This window comes from Anguilla rostrata, chromosome 8 (genome assembly GCF_018555375.3).
Source record: "Anguilla rostrata isolate EN2019 chromosome 8, ASM1855537v3, whole genome shotgun sequence".
Taxonomy (NCBI): Eukaryota; Metazoa; Chordata; class Actinopteri; order Anguilliformes; family Anguillidae; genus Anguilla; species Anguilla rostrata.
In genome coordinates this window covers 14,641,032-14,661,150 of record NC_057940.1, presented here as the reverse complement: position 1 = coordinate 14,661,150, position 20,119 = coordinate 14,641,032, and the positions used below count along the sequence as shown (strand labels likewise).

The 20,119-nt window shown below is 41.0% G+C and overlaps 1 protein-coding gene and 1 pseudogene across 2 annotated transcripts; one reads left to right on the top strand and one right to left on the bottom strand.

Annotated features, from left to right (window-relative positions):
• Positions 1 to 203: 203 nt before the first annotated feature.
• LOC135260315 (uncharacterized) lies at positions 204 to 2,332 on the bottom strand (annotated as a pseudogene).
• Positions 2,333 to 6,480: 4,148 nt separating this feature from the next.
• LOC135260899 (lactose-binding lectin l-2-like) lies at positions 6,481 to 18,294 on the top strand. 2 transcript variants are annotated; one of them, XM_064346611.1, is made up of 6 exons: positions 6,481 to 6,606; positions 6,778 to 6,851; positions 7,328 to 7,443; positions 8,124 to 8,258; positions 17,936 to 18,056; positions 18,142 to 18,294. In XM_064346611.1, the coding sequence occupies exons 2-6, from the start codon at positions 6,791 to 6,793 to the stop codon at positions 18,213 to 18,215; spliced, it is 507 nt and encodes a 168-aa protein (XP_064202681.1). In that variant the 5' UTR covers positions 6,481 to 6,606; positions 6,778 to 6,790; the 3' UTR covers positions 18,216 to 18,294. The 2 variants fall into 2 exon arrangements, with proteins under 2 accessions (XP_064202681.1, XP_064202683.1); XM_064346613.1 differs by lacking the exons at positions 6,481 to 6,606; positions 6,778 to 6,851; positions 7,328 to 7,443; positions 8,124 to 8,258 and adding exons at positions 15,554 to 15,636; positions 15,796 to 15,869; positions 16,414 to 16,529; positions 16,906 to 17,040.
• Positions 18,295 to 20,119: the final 1,825 nt, after the last annotated feature.

Genomic DNA, 20,119 nt, shown 5'->3' with positions numbered 1-20,119 from the left:
GTAGCACAAGCACTCACCAGGATTACTGAAGGCTCGGTCACAATCTACCCCCAGCTTTTGCATCGGTGGCCCGACGATAGAAAAAGAAAAGAGACAGATTAAATAACACTTTAACTCCAAGGCCTAAAAAGAGCTGTTGCCATGCTACTGGACCCAGGTACCCGGGGAATCGCGGCCCCACTTACTCTACTCCATACCGTCTCTGGTAGATGGTGTGGGTTGGGATGATGGCCAGCCGTGGTACAAGCAGTTCTTCTTGGGACCACTCGGCTGGTGCTGGGGCCATCCTCAGTGGAAGCCACAAAGGGCAGGGGTGAAGGGGACGCAGACAAAGTCACTACAGGATTAGCAGATGTTGGATAGTTGACCGGAAGGCCTGAGGGGGCCACCAATAGATGGGCCTCCTCTCGAGAGGGCTCCATTCACCTCATCTTCCTCCTCTTCAGTGCCAGCATGGACAATCTCCTGTTCTGCAGGTTCCATCCTAGGAGGGAGGGCAGGGTAGAGGTTTGGCGGGACCAGTTTCAGCATCGTCCTATGTACATGCTTTACCTGCTCAGGATTTTCGAGTGGTGCAATCGAGAAAACAGGACCCCCATTGTTGGGTGCCTTCACGACCTTGTAGACCCTAGAGCTCCAAGCATCCTGAATTTTGCATCACCCTCTCACGCCATGGTCCCGCAAGTAGACAAGCTGGTGCGCTTTCAGGTCGATGTTGGTTACAGTCTGATCATGCCGCTCCTTTCGACGACTTGCAGCCGCTTTCAACCGCTCCCGTGCTCCATAAAAGGCTGTCTGGAGCTGCCGCTGGTGCTCCTGAACCCAGTCACTGACGCTGCCATGGGTGGGCGCACTGACTCAGCCTAAAAGGAAGTCGACAGAAAGCTGAGGCTCTTGCCCGAACATTAAAAAGTAAGGGGACTCACCCGTGGACTGATGAATTGTTGTATTACAAAAGAAGGTGATTGAGGCAGGTACTTGGACCAATCCCTCTTCTTCTCCAAAGGCAAAGTACACAGAAGGTCGTGCAAGGTTCAATTGAATCTTTCACATTGACTATTCCCCTGGGGGTGGTACGGTGTAGTGTGGGTCTTCCGGTTGCCCGGATGTCACACAGCTGCCGAATTAGGGCACTCTCAAAGCTCCGGCCTTGATTGGAATGAATGCGTGCTGGGACCCCAAACCACTCATTCACCAGGACGTTGGCCACTGTGGATGCCCGCTGATCCCGGGTGGGGACGGCCTGTGTGAACTTAGAGAAGATGTCAGTCATAATCAAAACGTTCTCTCTGCCACCCTGAGAAGGCTCCAGGAGGGTAAAATCAATGGTTAATGGTTAGTCAAAGGCTGATAGCTGGGCTGCCCAATGCTGCTCAGTAGCAGCATTGGGCAGTGTTTAAGTAACTGAGTGGATTGTTGTCGGTCCAGACAATGCACTTCTGGCCCAGCAGGTACTCACAAAATCTTTCCGTAATGGCCCATTTCAAGGCTAAAAATTCCAACTTCATCGAGCTATAATTAGACATATTTCTTTCAGTAGGGCTCAGCCCGTGACTGGCGTAAGTGATGGGCCGTACCTTGCCATCCTGTTCGTGCGAGCCACTGCCCCAAGCCGCTGTGACTGGTGTCAAACTCCTGGATGAAAGGGAGTGAAAAGTTGGCGTAGGCAATTGTAACCACTTGCCAGGTCCATGGTGGAGAACCAGCAGGCCCCTGACAGCGCATCCAAGGAGTCCTCAATCCTAGGGAGAGGAAAGGCATCTCGGCGTGTCTTGCTGTTTAGCTGTCGATAGTCGACACACATGCGAAGGCTGCCGTCCTTCTTCTTGACCAGGATGATAGGAGAGATATAGGGGCTACTGTTCTCCTAGATAACCTGGCTATCCAACAGCTGGCGGATATGAACCTTAACTGCATCATAATCTGAAGGAGGAATGTGCCTGAACCTTTTATGGGCTGGCACGTCATCAAGTAAGGGGATGTCATGTGAAATGAGATTTGTACACCCTAGATCACCTTCACGGGCAGAAAAAACAGATTCATATTTATAAATAAGAGCCATGACTTTCTCCTGCTCTTGCTCAATGAGCACTGCCAGATCTAAGGACTGTACAGTGTCTTGTACAGATCCCACCTGACCAGTATGGGAGGGGGTAGAGGCTAGAACCCGAAGCTTGGGTGGCCCCTCGACCACCTCAGTGACCCCCTCGGGTAAGCTCACTACCTGCGCTTGGCTCAGCATGCCGACTGGCAGGCGGGGGTAGAGAGTAGCATCGGTGACCCCTACGTTGGCTACTGGAATGTATGCTGTGCCTCTAATCACCTTTACCATGGCAGGAAAGATTAGTAGACCAGCTGGAAGAGAACACTCCAAATTTAAAGGTTCAAAGAACCCAGCGCTAGCGGGGTCAAAGTAGTTCTGGGAGCATGTTGTGGGCACTAATTTTGCGGTGCCCCCGGGGACATGTATTGACCTCCTACCACGTACTGTGACTATGCCTGCCCTATCCTGCGCTGCCTTAAGATGAGCCTGATGACAGTATTGCAGGGCTTGCTGCCAGGGTTTAAGGGCTTGCTGCACTAAGGGGAGGTCAAAAAGGGCACGGCTATGCTGTCCAAAGAGTTCATCATAGCACTCGCGTATGATGTTCATGCCCAGCACACCAGGCACATCAGGCTTGGACAGGGGACCGGGGGATCCATAACAACCAGTATGCCCATTCCAGAATTACTCCGGACACTTCCTCTCTCTAGGGATATAGAAGAGCCGTTCTGTCAGGAAAGCACCTGTAGGGGGAGCACTAGTAGAGGGCCTAGGGTCATCATTAGGAGCCGGGGGTGCTGTACGCTCCCGTAACAAACAGTCATTATCAGCTTTCAACATTTCTCTCAGTTCCTGCAGTTCCCCTTCAAGAGACATTGTTCAAAACAAATGACAAAAGAACAGTTAGTAAAACAGGGTGCCAGTACCAGTTACCAGTCTTCGCGTCTTCACCCAGAAGTGACGTCAGGTCAGCAAGTTTGCCAGTATCGTTGATCAATCAGTGGTTTACAATGGCTCCTGTGAAGCTTTTCCAAGACAATTTTATGTGACTGTTATTAATAGTGCAATCCAACATGCAAACATGGATGGTTACAGACTATCCTAAAAGCACCCTAATAACACAGTTTCACTCACTGAGAACTGCAAACACCCACCAGCTGTTCTCAGCCAGTCAAATCAATTATAATGTATTTATATAGCACATTTTACTAAGTTGTAAGAGGCATTTCTGTGTATCCATGTAACTGGTGTTACTAATGTCTGGCAATTTTCTTATGAAAAGGAGGTGTTGGCACAATTTCTCTTACATACCTTTGTTTTCAGTTTCTTGCTGCTTTGTGTTTCAGTAAGGCACAGTAGATTTTAACTGTAACAAAGAAACTAATTTGCACATAACAATGTGTGTTTTACAAGCATGGTTTCACAAAATTCACCAAAATCAACACTCCTTGAGATTATTTAGAATTCTGCAATAATAATAAATAAAACTAACCAGCCCCCTTAGTTTTAATTTTATATAGATTTAATAGATATCCAAATACTTATGGACCACAATGCATAACCAGCCACACAGCCACAGTCCAATAAAATAATTCAGGGCCTGGGGTCTCTTCCTGAGTTCTGTGCAGATTTGTTTGAAAGTGTCTAAAATGGAATACATGAACATCCAGAATTAAAATTACACATTGGTATTAAAAGAAGTTAAATAAAGACAAAAACACTTTTTATAAGAAATTCAGGAAATTAACTAAATTCATATCATGCAGTGAAAATTGCAGACACTTGTTGACATCTTTTTTCCTGGAAAGCCTTCAATCAGTGTACAAGAGCATTTATTCATGTTTCCATTCCATTGAGTAATTTACTCCATGGGTTCTAAGAATCCCCATTTAAAGTGAATCTTTGGAATTTTTTTCCAGTAAGCACACATGGTCGCCACTGCATCACTGTTTGAATGCCTAGTATTTTGTGTCATGGTTCTGTGTTTGTCTGCGTTTCCTTTTTTGGGCCGCCAATTGGCGGCACCTCAGTTTGCAGTTCTGTTCCTTTTCCCTGTTTAATTGTATTATTGTTTTCAATTATTCAATTATTGTTTTTTGGTTATGTCTCGTTTTCCCTTCCCTCTCTGTGGTCTGATTGTGCATTGTGCCCTCCTGTGTCTTGTTAGTGTTGTGTCTATTTAAGTTCTTTGCTTCCCTGACTCGTGTGCTGGGTCCTTGTGTTTCCCTATAGCCGCGTTTCCACCAAAATTACCCGGAACTTTCAGTCCCAGGAACTACTTTACCAGGAACTAAAAGGTTCCTTCAGCCAATGGTTGTCTGCGTTTCCACCGGGGTCTAAAGTACCGCGAAGATTAGGCAAATTAGCCCACTGACGTTGTCGTCGGTCCATCTGTCATATGATTTCTTCTGTAACCCCATACTACCACCGAAGTAGCCTACATTATTTTCTAATAACCGGGACAGCCCGGAGGGGTTTATTCCACTTATATACAACGGGTTACCAACAATGACTATATATGGTTGCTTTTGTATTTATTGATTTTCAAATATCCTCTCAAACACATTCATTAACAGCAGAAAACATGCACACCTTGTAAACAATTTGCTGTTTTATTACTTTCTCGTCGTCAATTCCATATAGGCTAATCGCAAAATGACAAGAATAGAACGAAAACTCGGACTTGCGTGAAAATGTAAATTAGTAGTGGTACAGCCACCGTTTGCTTTCCTTCGAAGTTACTGCTAGCCGAGCAGCGAAGTGTGCCCTCCAGATGCGAACCATGCACCATAAATGAGTCCATAGTCTTCCTGGTCTTTTCGTGGAATTGAAAAATGGCAGTAAAATTGAGTGAAATTACGGCAGTCTGAAAAAGCTAAAGGGAAGATTACTAGAATTAACCTGTTATTTTACCCGGATAAAAAGTGCGGAAGGTGATTTCCAGTTTGCTTGTACTGTATCACCAATGTTAATTATGCAGAACTACCGCATACCTCACATAACTGTATCAAACGTTTTGAGTCAATTACAACAGGCTAACAAAGAAAATCCGGAAGAAAATATTCAGCAACCGAATTAATCCGTTTGAATGTTTTGGTAGCCTACGTAATATGCTGTCCCAGCACGAATGCTTAGCATTTTATAAAACGAATACTAAAGCAAGAAAAGAACAGAAGAGCACACGTTATAATTCCAAGACGTTGACAGGCTATAACCAAAAGTAGGCTACTGCGCCGCATAACATACAAGTTTGATTTGAAGTTATTATGAAAATAAATTGGTTTGCCGCTGCATATTTTCAAACATGGCGGGTAATGGCGGAAAATAAATACAACACAAATGCTACGAGTACTCGACCAATCAGAAATGTTCAGCGCTGCAAGCTCCACCCAAAAGGTTCCTGTACTTTCGGAAAGTACTACCCCCCGAGCAGGAACGTTTTGGGGGGTAAAACAAATCCCCCAGAACTAAATTTAGACCCTAGTTCCTGCGGTGGAAACGCACTGAGTTCCTCAAAAGGTTCCTAGTTCCGGGGTATAGTTCCTGCGGTGGAAACACGGCTTATGTGTTTCTGCGTGTGCCTTTAACTCTGTGTTTTGTGTCCTGAGTGTTTCTATCCGCGCTCCTGCCTGTTTTTGCCCTGCCCGAGTTACGTTTTCTATTTGTTTTGCATTCTTGGATTTTCTTTGTTTTTGTGTTTGAAGGACTTTTTGCTTTGTCTTTTTTGAGACTTGCCCTGCGTGGCTTTGTTTTTGTGTCCCTCGGTTTTGTTCTTATTAAAAGTAAATTCTCAGTTTGGAGTTTGAGTTTTTTACTCTGCGTTTGGGTCCTGGTCCCACGTTTCCTGACAATTTTGAGCATTTACACAATGGCCCGACGTTGCAGGGATGTAGGGTCAGTGAGCAAATGCTGTAAATACTACGTCGTATTTATGATTTTGATTACCTTGTGCAGATGATGCTGTGACCTATGTCTGCTTAATGTTTCACTACAAAATGTCTTAACCCCATTTATTGTGTGTGGATGAGTGAAAGCACCTATATTACATTGTCAAAGAAAGCTATTTTACAGGGTTTGGCAGAGTCAGACATCACAGGGTTGGGGAGAATATCATTTCAGTGAAATCAGGACATTAACTAGAATTCCAATTAATTAACTGAAAAATCACCACAGAACATAAGGGCTGGTTTTCATTGTATAAACAGAATTTATTTAATTCCCTGAATTCCTTATGAAGTTTTTTTTTTAAGATCACTTATTTTAAGACAAATTAGTAATTTAAATACAGGACATTCTTGAATTCCATCGTTAGACACTTGCATGAAAATTAGCACCGACTGCCTGTGACTGAAGACACCCTCAGGCCCTGAATTTGCTTAGTGGATGAACACTGAATGTGACTGGTTTGAATAAGGCATATATCCATAGTCACTGATGGCCCCACCCATACCTAAACCCATCTCCCTAGTCAAGTCCCCCAATCAAGATATATAAAAGGCCAGGATCGGCTCAGTCAAGATAACAAGAAGAAAACTCACACAATTTCAACGTGTCATCATACGGTAACTGAATACTTGTTCTTTATTTACTTTTCTACAATATAAAACATTGAATGAGCTGTAAAAAAAAAAAAAAAAAACCAGCCCCCTCCTTTTTGTTCTGTTGATCTTGTGTCTGTTTATTGACCGATGCATTGCATTATGTGATGATGATGTATCTGACTCTCCTGGCAGCTAAAGACCCATCATGGCTTCTTTCAAATTACCAGCATTCCTCTGTGTTGCTGTTCTCTCTAGCATGGCTTTGGGTGAGTCCTGATTCATGTTGTTTTCAGATGAGAGTGTCATACTATAATATTGTCACAATGTATATCATAAAAATATAAAAGCCTTGGTCACAAAATATAAATCACCAATTGGCTAATACTCTAATGCTCACCTCTCTGTTTAGCTGAAGTCAATAAATGGACAGGAAGTAGATTTTCTAGGTATAAGCCAGTTGCTAAATCACAGAGAATGGTGGAACCTGGCCTCCCCAAAATCAACTACTTTGAGTTGTTGCTGATTTATTGTAACGAGAATCGTGTCAGTTCTTAGTCAATAGTTTGGATGAACTGTTTGGACGTGATAGTTTGCCCTTACATTTATAGCAGTTTTGCGAGGGCACACTGTGTAAAATGAATATGATCCACAAGGCATTGATCCTTATTGTGGGTTTGAGAGATGTGACCAAAAAACCGACCGGCAATCCAACAGTGTTATATTGTATGTATGTGCTCCTCAGTATCTCACGGGGCTGTGATTGGATTGTGTCAGGGTGCCTGCCCTAAAGGTTGGGCAAAACATAATAACCGATGCTTCTTGCATGTCGCTGAGAAGAAGACATGGATTGTTGCTGAGGTAAAATCTTAAAGTTCACTTCCTTGAGCTTTTAAAGATATTGTTTCCATTGAAGTGTCTATTGTCCCACTTTTTTGCGCAACGCAGGGTATTCTCGAGACTTACATAAGTGTCTGAAGACCTAAAGGCACTTGAGTGTCTGTTTTGGATTTGTAATTTAAAGCAAGAAAATACACGCAAATTGACTTCACACCAGCCTGTACATTGTTATGGTTCCAGAGGTTATACATAACAGCAGATTCATTTGTATCATCTATTCACATGTATGAACATAAAACTCTGTATTTATATTGCAATCTATATCAAGCACCAAACTGTTCAATCCCGAGGACTCGAGTCGTAATGCCCCACTCCACAATTTCCTTGAGCACGGGTTGCAAAAATAAGATATTATGTCCACCCATTATCTATACCCACTTATCCTGGGCAGAGTCGCCAGGGGTGCTGAAGCCAATCCCAGAATGCATTGGGCGAGAGGCAGGAATACACCTTGGACAGGCCACCAATCGATCGCAGGGCACACACACCATTCACTCACTCACTTTAGAGTCTCCAGTTAGCCTACCTGTGGGAGGAAACTGGAGTACATGCAAACTCCACACAGAAAGGCCCAGCCTGGTTTTGAACCCAGGACCTTCTACCATTAACATACATTTTCCTTCCCCCTCTCCCTCCCTCAGCTAAACTGTTTACATCTTGGGGGAAACCTGGCCTCAGAGCACAGTGAAGACGACCATCAGTTTCTTAAAGAGCTCCATAAGGGTCTTGACAGTTCAGACAGCCCATTCTGGATAGGACTGTCAGCTGTGCACGAGGTACTCTGGAAGGGGATTTGAATAATTTGTATAATTCTTCCTGTTTAGAACATGGTAAAGGCATATTGTTTTCTGTTGTAAATTGTCTTTAATAGTCTTTAGTCTGTGTTTGTGTGTGTTGCTAAATGTGATGTAGCAATCCATGATACTTACACTGAGTGCATTTAGACAATACAAATTGTGTAATGCATTGTGATTTGCCTCTGCCTTGTTCAGGAGATCATGGCTTGTGGTCTGATGGTACAAGTGCAAGCGTTGAAGGGGACTTTTCAATGGGATTCGGAGAGCCCAACAAGCGTGGGCAAGAGGACTGTGTGCGATAATTTGGATATGGAGTAGGCATTCTCTTCTTCTCCCATCACCACAGAGACTGGTGGAAATGTACTGATTAATTCACTCATTTTTACCCATAGCAAAACCACTGGAAGACTGTATGTGACGCAAGTACGTAAATCCATCTTGTCTTGACATCCAGCAGGTCCAGCAGAATACCACCTAGCGACCAACCATCTGGAATGAGATTTGAAATTTTATCCACTGGCCTTGCTACTATTGTCACATAATACCATGTAGCTCGTAATACAGAAGCTTGCTTTCTATTCTGTCACGTTGGCCTCTTGTGGTGACATTACACCCATTTAAGTTGTGGCAACTAAAGTTGCCAAAGTCTCCACCACTCTTTTTCCATCTGTGAATATTTTCTGGATGACTATAGATGCTTTAAAATGAAATCTCTGGGATTATGGTTTAATAAAGTTCCTGATGCATTGAATAATTTCTGTGTGTGTGTATATATATATATATATATATATATATATATATATGTGTGTGTGTGTGTATATATTTTTTCTTCTTCTTCTTTTTGGTATTAAAAAAACACAGATTCTCTTTATGAAGTACAGACTGACCAACACCAGAGAAAAGACACTTTAATTTCCCTTATCCCATTTCAGGGAACCAACTAGTGAAGGACAATTGGCTTCACAGGAGTTTCTAATTAGTTGGGTGTGTTCAATTGCTTCCTTAGTGCAAACATATGAGAAAATTCAGCACCTAATCTTGATTCAAGGTTTTTGGTTGCCTTTGGAGTCTGTTATTGACATTTGTCATGAGGAGTTGTGCCAATGAAAGTCAAGGAAGCCATGATGAGGCTGAGAAATATGAAAAAGAAAACAAAAAAACGCAGAGACAGACTTACAAAAATCAGCTGTTTGGAACATCATTCAGAAGAGGGCACTGGTGAGCTCAGTAATCGCAAAGGCCCTTATCGGCCTAGGAAGACCTTTATAGTTTCTGGCTGAAGAATTCTCACCATCTTGAAAAAAAAAAAACCTCTTCAGGAGGCGGGCCAGAATGTGTCAGAGACTACTGTGTATAGAAGACTACACATATAGAACTATAGAGGCTACACTGCAAGATGCAACCACTAGTTAGCTGCAAAAACAGGATGGCCAGGTTACAGCTTGCCAAGTACCTAGAAGAACCTGCAGAGTTCTGGAAAAATGTATTGTGTACAGATGAGACCAAGATTCACTTGTATCAGAGTGATGGCAAGAGCAAATTATGGAGGCCAAAAGAAACTGCTGAAGACATCAGATATCCCCCTTGAGCTCACAGGAGAATTTTGATGACTCTGAAATATTGGGGTTTTTTTTACACCAAAAAACTTACTTTGAAAATAAAGCACTTGCACATTTTTTGGTTTGCATAGTATAGTATAGTATTATAGGTAAAATGCTTCAACTTCTATGACAGTGATAAGCAGTTTCTCTAGTCAAATGTGACGCTTAAAAATTCATGCTAGCTTCAAAACCACATGCCAAAATAGTTGGCTATGTAATGGCTGCTTGGTACGGGTCTGGTTGTAACACTTAATTCTGAAATGTAGGAGCTCCTATTTATGACCCATGGGTTGCCAGACATGATCGTCTCTGACAATGAAATGCCATGTTTTTTACGGTCTTAAACTGCCAAGCCTGGCGCCCAGTGGCGGCAGGCTCATCAAGCATCACAGTACCAATTTCAGCACCCACATCGACCTAATTTCATAAAGATCGTAAAACATTATGTTGCAAAACTATTTTCTTTCTTGCTGCTTGCTGCTGTCTTCAATTTCATGTAATTTTCAAATAGTTCGCATGCCACGTCCATGATAGTCATTCATCAGTAATTCCAGTGCTTCCTCTGGTCCCATTCACTTGCGTGATTTTGCCATCCTCTAGTCTATTTATAAGGCCTTATCCAAAATCACTGTTGGTGATTGGCAGTTGTGCCCTGCCAGGTTCCTAATGTCAAAGCATGTCACCCATAATTCTTAAACTGGAAAAAGCCCTGCTAAACTTCTGAGGAAATGGCCACTGCCCTGGATAGACTGGACCCCGACTTCACAGATAAGCTGCATCAAAATATAATACTGAGAAAACTCAGAGTACGACCAGGAACGTTCAGCCAGAGGAAAAGTTTTACATGAGAAGTTATACAGGTGGCCACAAATGGGTCCCAGCCGTCATTGTGGATGCTACTGGCCCAGTGTCATATAGAGGAAAGACATCACATGGCAAGGGGATCATCGCCACATGGATCAGCTGTGTGGTTGTGTGGCACCCCATGCCTGTTTTGCTTCACGGGAGCCTTATGTTCCTACAGACCCATCACCTCACAGATCATCCCGAGTCAGCTCTGCCCACGTTGCCAATGTCCAAAGCACTGGAGGTAGCCATTCCCCTTGGTCCTGATGAGGGCCTTCTGGGGCCATGGTTGCACCTGTGCCCACTACCCCACTACAAGGGAGCTCCACCATCCATGGGGCTTTGAGGACTTTGTGAACTGGGGGAAAGGGGTGTAATGGTTTCAAATAACGCACATAATATGTCACTGTGACATGTAACCAGGAAGCTGGTAGAGAACTGGAGGAGAAAGTGGTGTTGTTCAAGCATGGAAGTTAATTCCTAATGTTCAGTAAAAACCTACTTCTTATCTTAGTGCCATCTCTGGTGTCTTGATGGATGCAACAGCTTACAGTAAATATTGAGAGCTCTAGCACAATCATTACATATACAAGCTGGAACAGAAAGTGTTCAATCATCCCCGGTCTCCCCCATGAGTGACGCATGTGACTTCATTTACCACATTTGGTACCTCCAGCCAGGTTTTGGCATAACCTGTCTCCATCATGACAGTACTTAAACATGCAAATTCATACATTGTTAAAAGATGTTTGGTTTATGACAGTAAAAGAATCATGCATTTTCATGTAGCTACCCTGTCATGCTAGCTTTTTAGTTTAGTTTATTTATTTTACGATTCACTTTAAAGGACAATTACATGGTTGCTAACACCAATGTACATGCACAATTAAAAGAGCATCAAGGATAACACAAAAAGTCACAAGACTTATTTCCATTGTGGTCCTTGCTGTAGCTAGATGTCATGGAGGTGTGTATGTGCGTGCGCGTACAAGATGGTGGAGTACGGCATTAGCGCATTATAAAAGCACAAAAAACGTCAATATACTGTAAACATTCACATTGGGCATTAACAGGCTTTGTTCTGACAAAAGGTTAAAATACACACTTCCTATTATACTAAAAAAGGTCCATAGAGTGAGCTACATACAACCCTGCCTATACAACTTTCTTTACAGGGGTACGTTATCTAAAAGCCAGTGTTTCAGTATAGCCTGAAACGTGGCTGGGTTTGTTGCTCAGGACTCAACTTGAGTGAAACTGAGATTTTTGTGAGAAGCTTGCACTGTAATGTATTACAGTATACAGGAATTTAATTTCAGTTGCCATCAATAAGGTACTTTTAAAGGTAAGAGATGTAATTCTGCTTGCAAGCTTGCCACTGTGTAGCTAGTTATATTAATTTAGTTCAGAGGGGTTAGTTTTATCTCAACCCACAAGGATTCACACATTGCCACAAAATATAGCATTGGTTTTTTTGTAGATGAATTTCCTTCGATGCAGTTACCCCATGTGCACATTTCCAGACATTTCTCTGCATCTATTATTTACAGAGTACAGAGTTTCATTCAAAACAGACAATTCACCTTAAGTTTATGTTGCAAATTCTAAACTGTATTGTTGCAATATGCACATTATTATATTATATTACAGTCATATACATGACTATAGGATTTGTATTATGGGAATCTGATCCTATAGGAAACCAGAAGTATTTTTATCAGGGAATTAATGAGCTATATGAAATAAATTTAGGTCAATATAAAAAACAGCCCACTTATCCCAGTCATGTAAATTCTTCTTGTTTAGATGAGATGATGTTCAAACTGAAAAATGCCATGATTACATCTACTGTGCAGTTCCATTCGATATGCCAAGAAACTCTCAACCTAATGACCTAATCAACCTAATAACTCTCAATGTTGATTCAATAACATGTGTTTAACCAAAGTTAGATGTTGACGAACCAAACATAAAATCAATGTTGATTCAATACAGTTTTTTCAACGAAGAACAATACTGACATATCCACCCAAAAAACAATGTTGATTCAAATGTGAATATTAATCGATAACTAATAAAAACCCATACGATCTAAATTCAGTTTTGATTCAACGTTCTTTTGCTACCTGAGATATTATAAAAACAGTAAAAGGCTACTACTACAGCCAATGAAAGTGTTATATGTATTGATAGGTGCAATGTTATTACATCCCTTTTTGGGGGGGGGGGGGGGGGAGCACATTTTTTAAAGTTCCTGCATGAATTAATGTTTTCTGTTTATTATTTTTATAGTCAACTATTAAAAATAATATATTCCGAATTCTTTACTCATTGTTTCGAGGGTAGGAGTAAGCTGGTACAACCAGTGGTACTAATTTAAATACAAATATATAAATGCTTTATGGAGCTCCAGTAGAATAAAATAGAATTATTAAATTAGCAAATTATGCACCGTGAACAAACATTGCTAAACTAGCGAATGGGAAAAAATACAATTCCCATATGTGCTCATAGGCAGTGGGGAATTTAAAATAGTGTAACCAAAACAGATACTAAATGATTTGGAATGTGATGAATCAGATTTTTCTAAATGTCTAATTTCTGAATCAAGTAAGTGTCACATTGTTGTATTATAATTCAAATTGTTGCTGGATTGTAAATATTACAGGAACGGCAAAAAATTGCCATTATTTGAACATAAGGTAATACAAATCTCCATGCAAATCTTGCAAAAGCAAATTATTCTGACTGAATAAACGTAAGGAGAAATGGGTTCCTTGGAGTGTCTAAAACATTAATCAGATGAGTTTCAGACATGCTAGGGATCGTGGTTGTGGTTTAATTAACTGTCAGTTTGAAATTATATCTTTTAACTTTCCACTCAGGCATTTGAAACACTTATTTGAAGGTAGTGATGCATTCATATTGTCTCCCATATTGTTTACGAATAGTTCTGCAAAAAAAAAGTGCTTGAATATCCTTGAATTTCGTTTAGGGATACCAATACGAACTTACCGACTTAGTTTCTATCTGTGTCTGCCAGTTATAAATGTTAAATGTAATTTTAAAACAAGTTTTAGACCTGAATTATGTCAGCCCCCCAACCCCCATTTCCCCCCTCAGAATGCTGCATTTGACTGTTAAAATTGTTAAAATTTTCATCCGGTTGATGATGCCGCCAACCCCCCTACACAGTCAGGTTTCCAAACCTGCCACCTTTTTCAACTTTCACAAGTTTGCAACCCTGCCTACTTCTTCTCTCATTCCTGCTCCAACATTAATGTGTTATTGACCAAATAGCATTTCTGTAAATGTTGCTCTTAGTATTTCTGTAACCTGTTCACTGACTTCAACCTAAAATGACCTGAATTTTCAAATATAGTGAAGGCATAATTAGATTCCCTATCTACACTGTCTTTGTTTTTTGTTTTTTTACCACAAGAAGGTATTAATGGTAACTCTTTTGCTTATTTGTAAACTTATTTGAGTATATAGTGGCATTATATTTCACCAGTCTATATTTTATTACAAAAGAATATCTTACAATGCAATTTAAAGCCTAATTATATTTCCTCAGCAGATATGATTTAATAATAACCCTGAAGTTAGAATTTATAGCCTGTTGCAAATCTGACTATAATGCTTTGTGCAGGTTAATTTTTTCTCTCTCTCAGACACACTGTGCAAAATATCTTTCAGTAATTTGCCCAGTAACACAGTAGGAGTTCATGTGTTTAGCAGGGTCAGATTGGGATACTAAAATATATGTGTATCCCAATCTTTGGGTGTTGTGCCCCACAACACCCAAAGACGCACCAAGATGTACACAATTAACATAATCATCTGCACTGACAACAAGCCCCAATAATCAAATACCATACTAAGGCTTCATGCACGCCCTATAGCATCAATTCACTCACTTTTCAGAGCTAGTTACAACAACGAGCATGACAAAACAAGAAGCAAAAAGGAAAAACACACAATAGCTGCCACAGCAGGTATGACGACACAATGTGCAACTCTACATCCTAGTGAATAGCTGCCAGCCTGCCATGATAAAAAAATAGTGAACGTGAGCATATACACATACTTATGCAGTGACATCATTACTTCATCTTGGCTCTCTTATTTGTTTTGGTTGATCTAACAGTAAAATTTATCAAATGCAAGCACATTTGTTCACACTTTGTCTTTAAAATTAGGCTTGGTGCCTTCCAGACAGCCATCGATTTCCATTCATTTCTGTACGGTATGAAAATCAACTTGGAAAGACTTGACAGCTGCTTGAGATAAGGGTAATGCATCATTGTGAAAATTACTTTCAAATTATTATTATTATTATTGTCAAAGTTACTCTATTGCTGCATAACAGCAGATTTTAAAGAGGTAATTGATATGAAAACTAGCCTGTCATTTTTCTTTTTTTTTCCAAGCTGGAATTGAGTTGCTAGGTAACACTATCAGCTCCCATTCTTTGATTGCATGAGCAAGGCAAGAAAACAAAAACATAAATGCAGGAAAAAACTTTAGTGTTAACCAATCAATGATATACACTCAAATAAAGTTGCACATTGCTAAGTCAGTCACAACACATTTCCTGAATACAACACCACAATAGAAAGTTTCTCCACCAGAAAATTTTCAGACACTTGTTTGCAAAGCAGCAACACAGCCTGAAACTCAAGGCCTGAGGAAGACACCCTCAGGTCCCTGGATTTTCTTATTTTATGAACAGCGGATCTGGCTGTGTGGATGGTTTGAATAAAATGCATATTTGTATGGTTTTTTCCCCATCCATATCTAACCCCATCACCCCAGTCAGGCCCCCCACTCAAAATATATAAAGGGTCAGGATCGGCTCAGTCAGGACAAGAAGAAGAAAACGCAAAATCTCAACGTGCTGTCATATGGTAACGAAACACTTATTCTTGGCTTATTTTGATACAATATAAAAAATCAGATGAGCTGTAAAAACAGCCCATCTTATCATTGTTCTATTGATCTTGTGTCTCTTTATTGACCTTGCATTGCATTATGGATGATGTCGATGTATCTATCTCTTCTGGCAGCTAAAGAGTCATCATGGGCTCCTTCACACTGTCCGCATTCCTCTTTCTTGCTGTTGTGTCCAGCATGACTTTGGGTGAGTTCTGACTTACATTCTTTCCAGGTGAAAGTGTTAGAGTCTAATATTGTCACAATGTATTTCACAAAAAACGAAAGGACTTGGTCACAAAATATAAAACAACAAACGGCTAATACTCTAATACTCATCTCTTTGATGTTCTAGCTGTAAGCCACATTCTATGTGGGAGTGGCGAAACCTGGCCTTCCTGGATTCAAATGTTTTGAGTGCTTGCTGATTTATTGTAACATGCATAATGTCAGTTCTTAGTCAATGGTTCTTATGACATGTTTGGACATGACAGTTTTCCCTGACATTATTACATTAAATTACTTATTTATTTAGCAGACCCTTTTATCCAAACAACGTACAAAAGTGCATAACATGGTCATTGGCAACTACATTCATTGGACATTATAGCAGTTTTGCGAGGGCACACTGTATGAAAGAAATATGAGACTCTTCAACAAGGCATGGATCCTTATTGTGGTTTTTATGTCAGAGATGTTCCCAGCAAACTAGCCAGCAGACCAGTGATGTTATATTGTGTGTGTGCTCTCAGTGTGTCAAGGTGCTGCGATAGAATTTTGTCAGGGTTCCTGCCCTGAAGGTTGGTTTAACTACGAAGACCGCTGTTTCCATCACGTGGCTGAAAAGAAGACATGGCTTGATGCTGAGGTAAAATCTTAAAGGAGCAGTTCACTTTCTGCGGTGTTTAAAGATGCTGTTCTTGCTGTGCTGTGGGCTATATGTTGGCCCAGTCACTGCAGTGCTGCCATTCTCTCCCCTCTACCCTCTCCCTGATGTCTGCATATTGCAATGACGATCAATGTTTGAGTAAAATTTAAAAAAAAATAGCTTACAGCTTAGTTTCTACTGTTTGATTGAATGATTCAATGTAGCCTAAATGACGTGAACAAAGAGTTTGTTTTCACTACGCATTTCCCAAAAGATTTTTATCATTAAAGCTACACATGCATTAGATATTGGCCACTTGCAATTTTATGAAAATGACAAGAAACAGAAAACAAACACAATTTTCTCCCTCTCTCAGCTAAACTGTCTGCATCTTGGGGGAAATCTGGTCTCAGAGCACAATGAAGATGAACATGAGTTTCTTAAGCATCTCCATAAGACTCTGGATGATAAAAATGGCCCATTCTGGATTGGACTGTCAGATGCCCACAAGGTACTGTGGGAGGGCTTCTGCTCAATTTATTGAATCCTCGCTGTTTAGAATATGGTAAAGACATCTTGTATTCTGTCTTGTCTTTAATAGTATTTAATTACTTACTAAATCTGTGTTTGCGTGTGCTGTTAAATGTGATGCACAAATACCAGGGATGGTGATTTTCAGTTATTTCACAGATCGAGTGATCTCATAATGCACTTGATTCCAAATCAGTTTTCTTCTTTCTTAAAGTTTAGGCTCTGTTTCAAATATTGGCCTGCTAGCCATCTGTGATAAACAAGCATTGAGACCATTTTGACTTAAAACAAAACAGAACTTTAATATTAGGTAAACCAGTTGAGGTAATAGAACAATATATCCATTGCTAAGTGATATAGGCTATGAGATATTTGCTGGAATACTTACAGTTAGTAACTATTCCATTGCAATGGAATCACATATTTTGAAATGTGAGTTTTTACTACAATTGATGGGGGTAGTAAATATGCCTGGGGCAATTTTCCTCAGCACAGGGCATTCAAACTGTATAATGCTCAGACCCTCAGACCTCAAGCCACATATGTCATGGCTTTCCCACAGAAAGTATAATTTCAATCAAAACATGCGTTTAAAAATATGTATTTGCTTTGGTCTGTTCATATTAGATGAATATCCTGTTTCTTTTTTACATACTGTATGATAAATGAATAAATGCAACCAAGTTCATTTATAGATATCTGTACATGCATAAGCTTCATGAGAATATTAAGTAGGCGCGTATCCGACGAGTAATCGATAAATCCATTGCCTGTACCCACCCTTAATAAATACACTGACACTTTACATGTAAATGCTTTTCTGTGAAAAATGCACATTTTGCTGATGCATCTTGATGTGCCTCTGCCTTGTTCAGGAGAAAACATGGCTGTGGTCCGATGGTACAAGAGCAAGCGGTAAAGACTATACAAGGTGGAATCCGGCAGAGCCAAACAACTTTGGGGGCAAAGAGGACTGTGTGCACTCAAACTATGGAGGTAGGCATTCTCTCCTTATCTCCATCGCTGCAGGAGAAATATGATGGGCGTAACCTGATTCCTCTCTCTTATTTTTTACCCATAGGCAAGAAAAACTGGAACGATGTTAAATGTGACCGAAAGTATCCGTCCATCTGTTCCTTGAGATCCAATAACTGATTTGGCCCTGCATGAAGGCGAATCAGCTCATGAAGAGGCTGCTGTGTGTCTCTTAATAAAGTTCCTTAAGAATGCAATACTTTCTGTCTGGGTTTTTTTATGTTTATATTAAAACAGAAAACTCAGAAACCTTTTATGAAGTACAGCAGAGTTCACCAGAGAATAGAGGCTGCGCTGGAACTTACATTTGATTGAAACAGCTGTATCTCCTCTATATATGTGATAATGAGAAAGAATTGAGAGAATATTTAATTTACAAATTACCGAAATTCAAAACATACTCAAACCTGCCGACTGCACCTGAATCACAAAAACATGTATATTATCCTGTAGAAAGGCTGGGCTCTTGCATATGCCTCTAATTGTGCCCCCCAGCATGTTTCAATGAAGCTATTGAAGTGATCGTACATCAAAGACTTGACAAATAACATGTCAGGATACTTTTTGCCGTAATTTCAATATTTAGTTCATTTCCATTGCAAAACACTACTATGGCTTCTGCCTTCGGCAAAAGTGCCATGGGACACATCAGAAGAGGCGTGGTCAAGCCATGATATTCTTGCATGGGGCTGTGTTTGAAAACGTTCAGGTTATTCTGGGGGAAACTATATTTATCTGGGACATTGGCAGCCCTCTACTGACTGTAGAAATTGGCTTATTTTGTATTAGGCTATTTATTTTATTATAAATCTCAAACTTTGATGGTACTTAACAACCTTTCTTGCTTTTTTGGGTCTTGAGATTGGTGTATTTCTATTTTAGCCTGAGATACAGGTCCCTATGTAACTCCTTTTTTCCAGAAAAACCAGAGAATCTACACAGACAGGGCAAAAAAATGGAGGGTTATCTTCCTGGAGGTCACATCCAGCTAAACCAGTTGTCCTTGGTGTATAGATGTGACCTGCTGTCATGAAAGTGGGATTTGTGTTCAGCATTTTAGCCCTGGGGAAAGCTTATCATCAGAGCTACGTGGCTGAGGGCTCCTCACATTGTACTGCCTTTACCCAATCCTGGGGCTTGAATGAATGAGTGAGGATCCCCTTCGAACTATCCAATACACCAGCAGCATTCAAGCGAAGTATAGTGATGCTGGGTGCCCTCAGGGACAAATGTTGCATGACACTCTTGGATGTCCCGTGCTATGTAAGGTCCTTCGACAAGCATGTGAATGGAATATGCAGTCCTGTGCTATGCAAGTCCTCCAGGCTCTCTAACAACATGGTGTGAAATTGCGACCAGGGATGTATGAACCCTTCTGCTGGGAGGCTCAATATGTGAGGCATCTAGTGTTAGTTTAAGGGGTGAAGATTGACCCCAAGGACCTAGAGGCTGTGATGTTCCTGAAAACCAAGGCACCATAGATAGTGATGTCAGAAGGATCGCCAGCTTCCTCAGTTACTACTGGTCGTACATCCAGGACTCACGGATTGCTGCTCCAAGTAAAATCAGGAAAGTCTCGAGTTCAGCTGCACAGAGAAAAGATACAAGGCCTGCTGCTGTCTTCCAGGACCCCTGTGGAATGAACAAGTAAACACCCGGACACCTTTGAGTGACTTGTGAACATGCATGCAAATCCACTACTGCTACCAAACCCAAACTTTGACTTACAAATTGCGTTTCACGCCTGTGTGTTAGAGCAGGGGCTCAGGGCTGTCCTATACTGGCAACAGGACAAGAAGATTGACATCAGCTGAGCTGAATTATCACTGGCACGGCCCAAAGCTTGCATTTCTCACTAAATGGGCAGTATGAAACAAATTGAGATTCTATCTTCTATGCCCCACACCTCACTGTATATACAGGTAATAAGCCCTTGCCAAAGGATGCAAAGCTTATTGCAGTTGGCCACTGCTGGGTTGGAGAACTGCTGCATCAGAATGCATAGTGCAGATGAATCTGAAGAG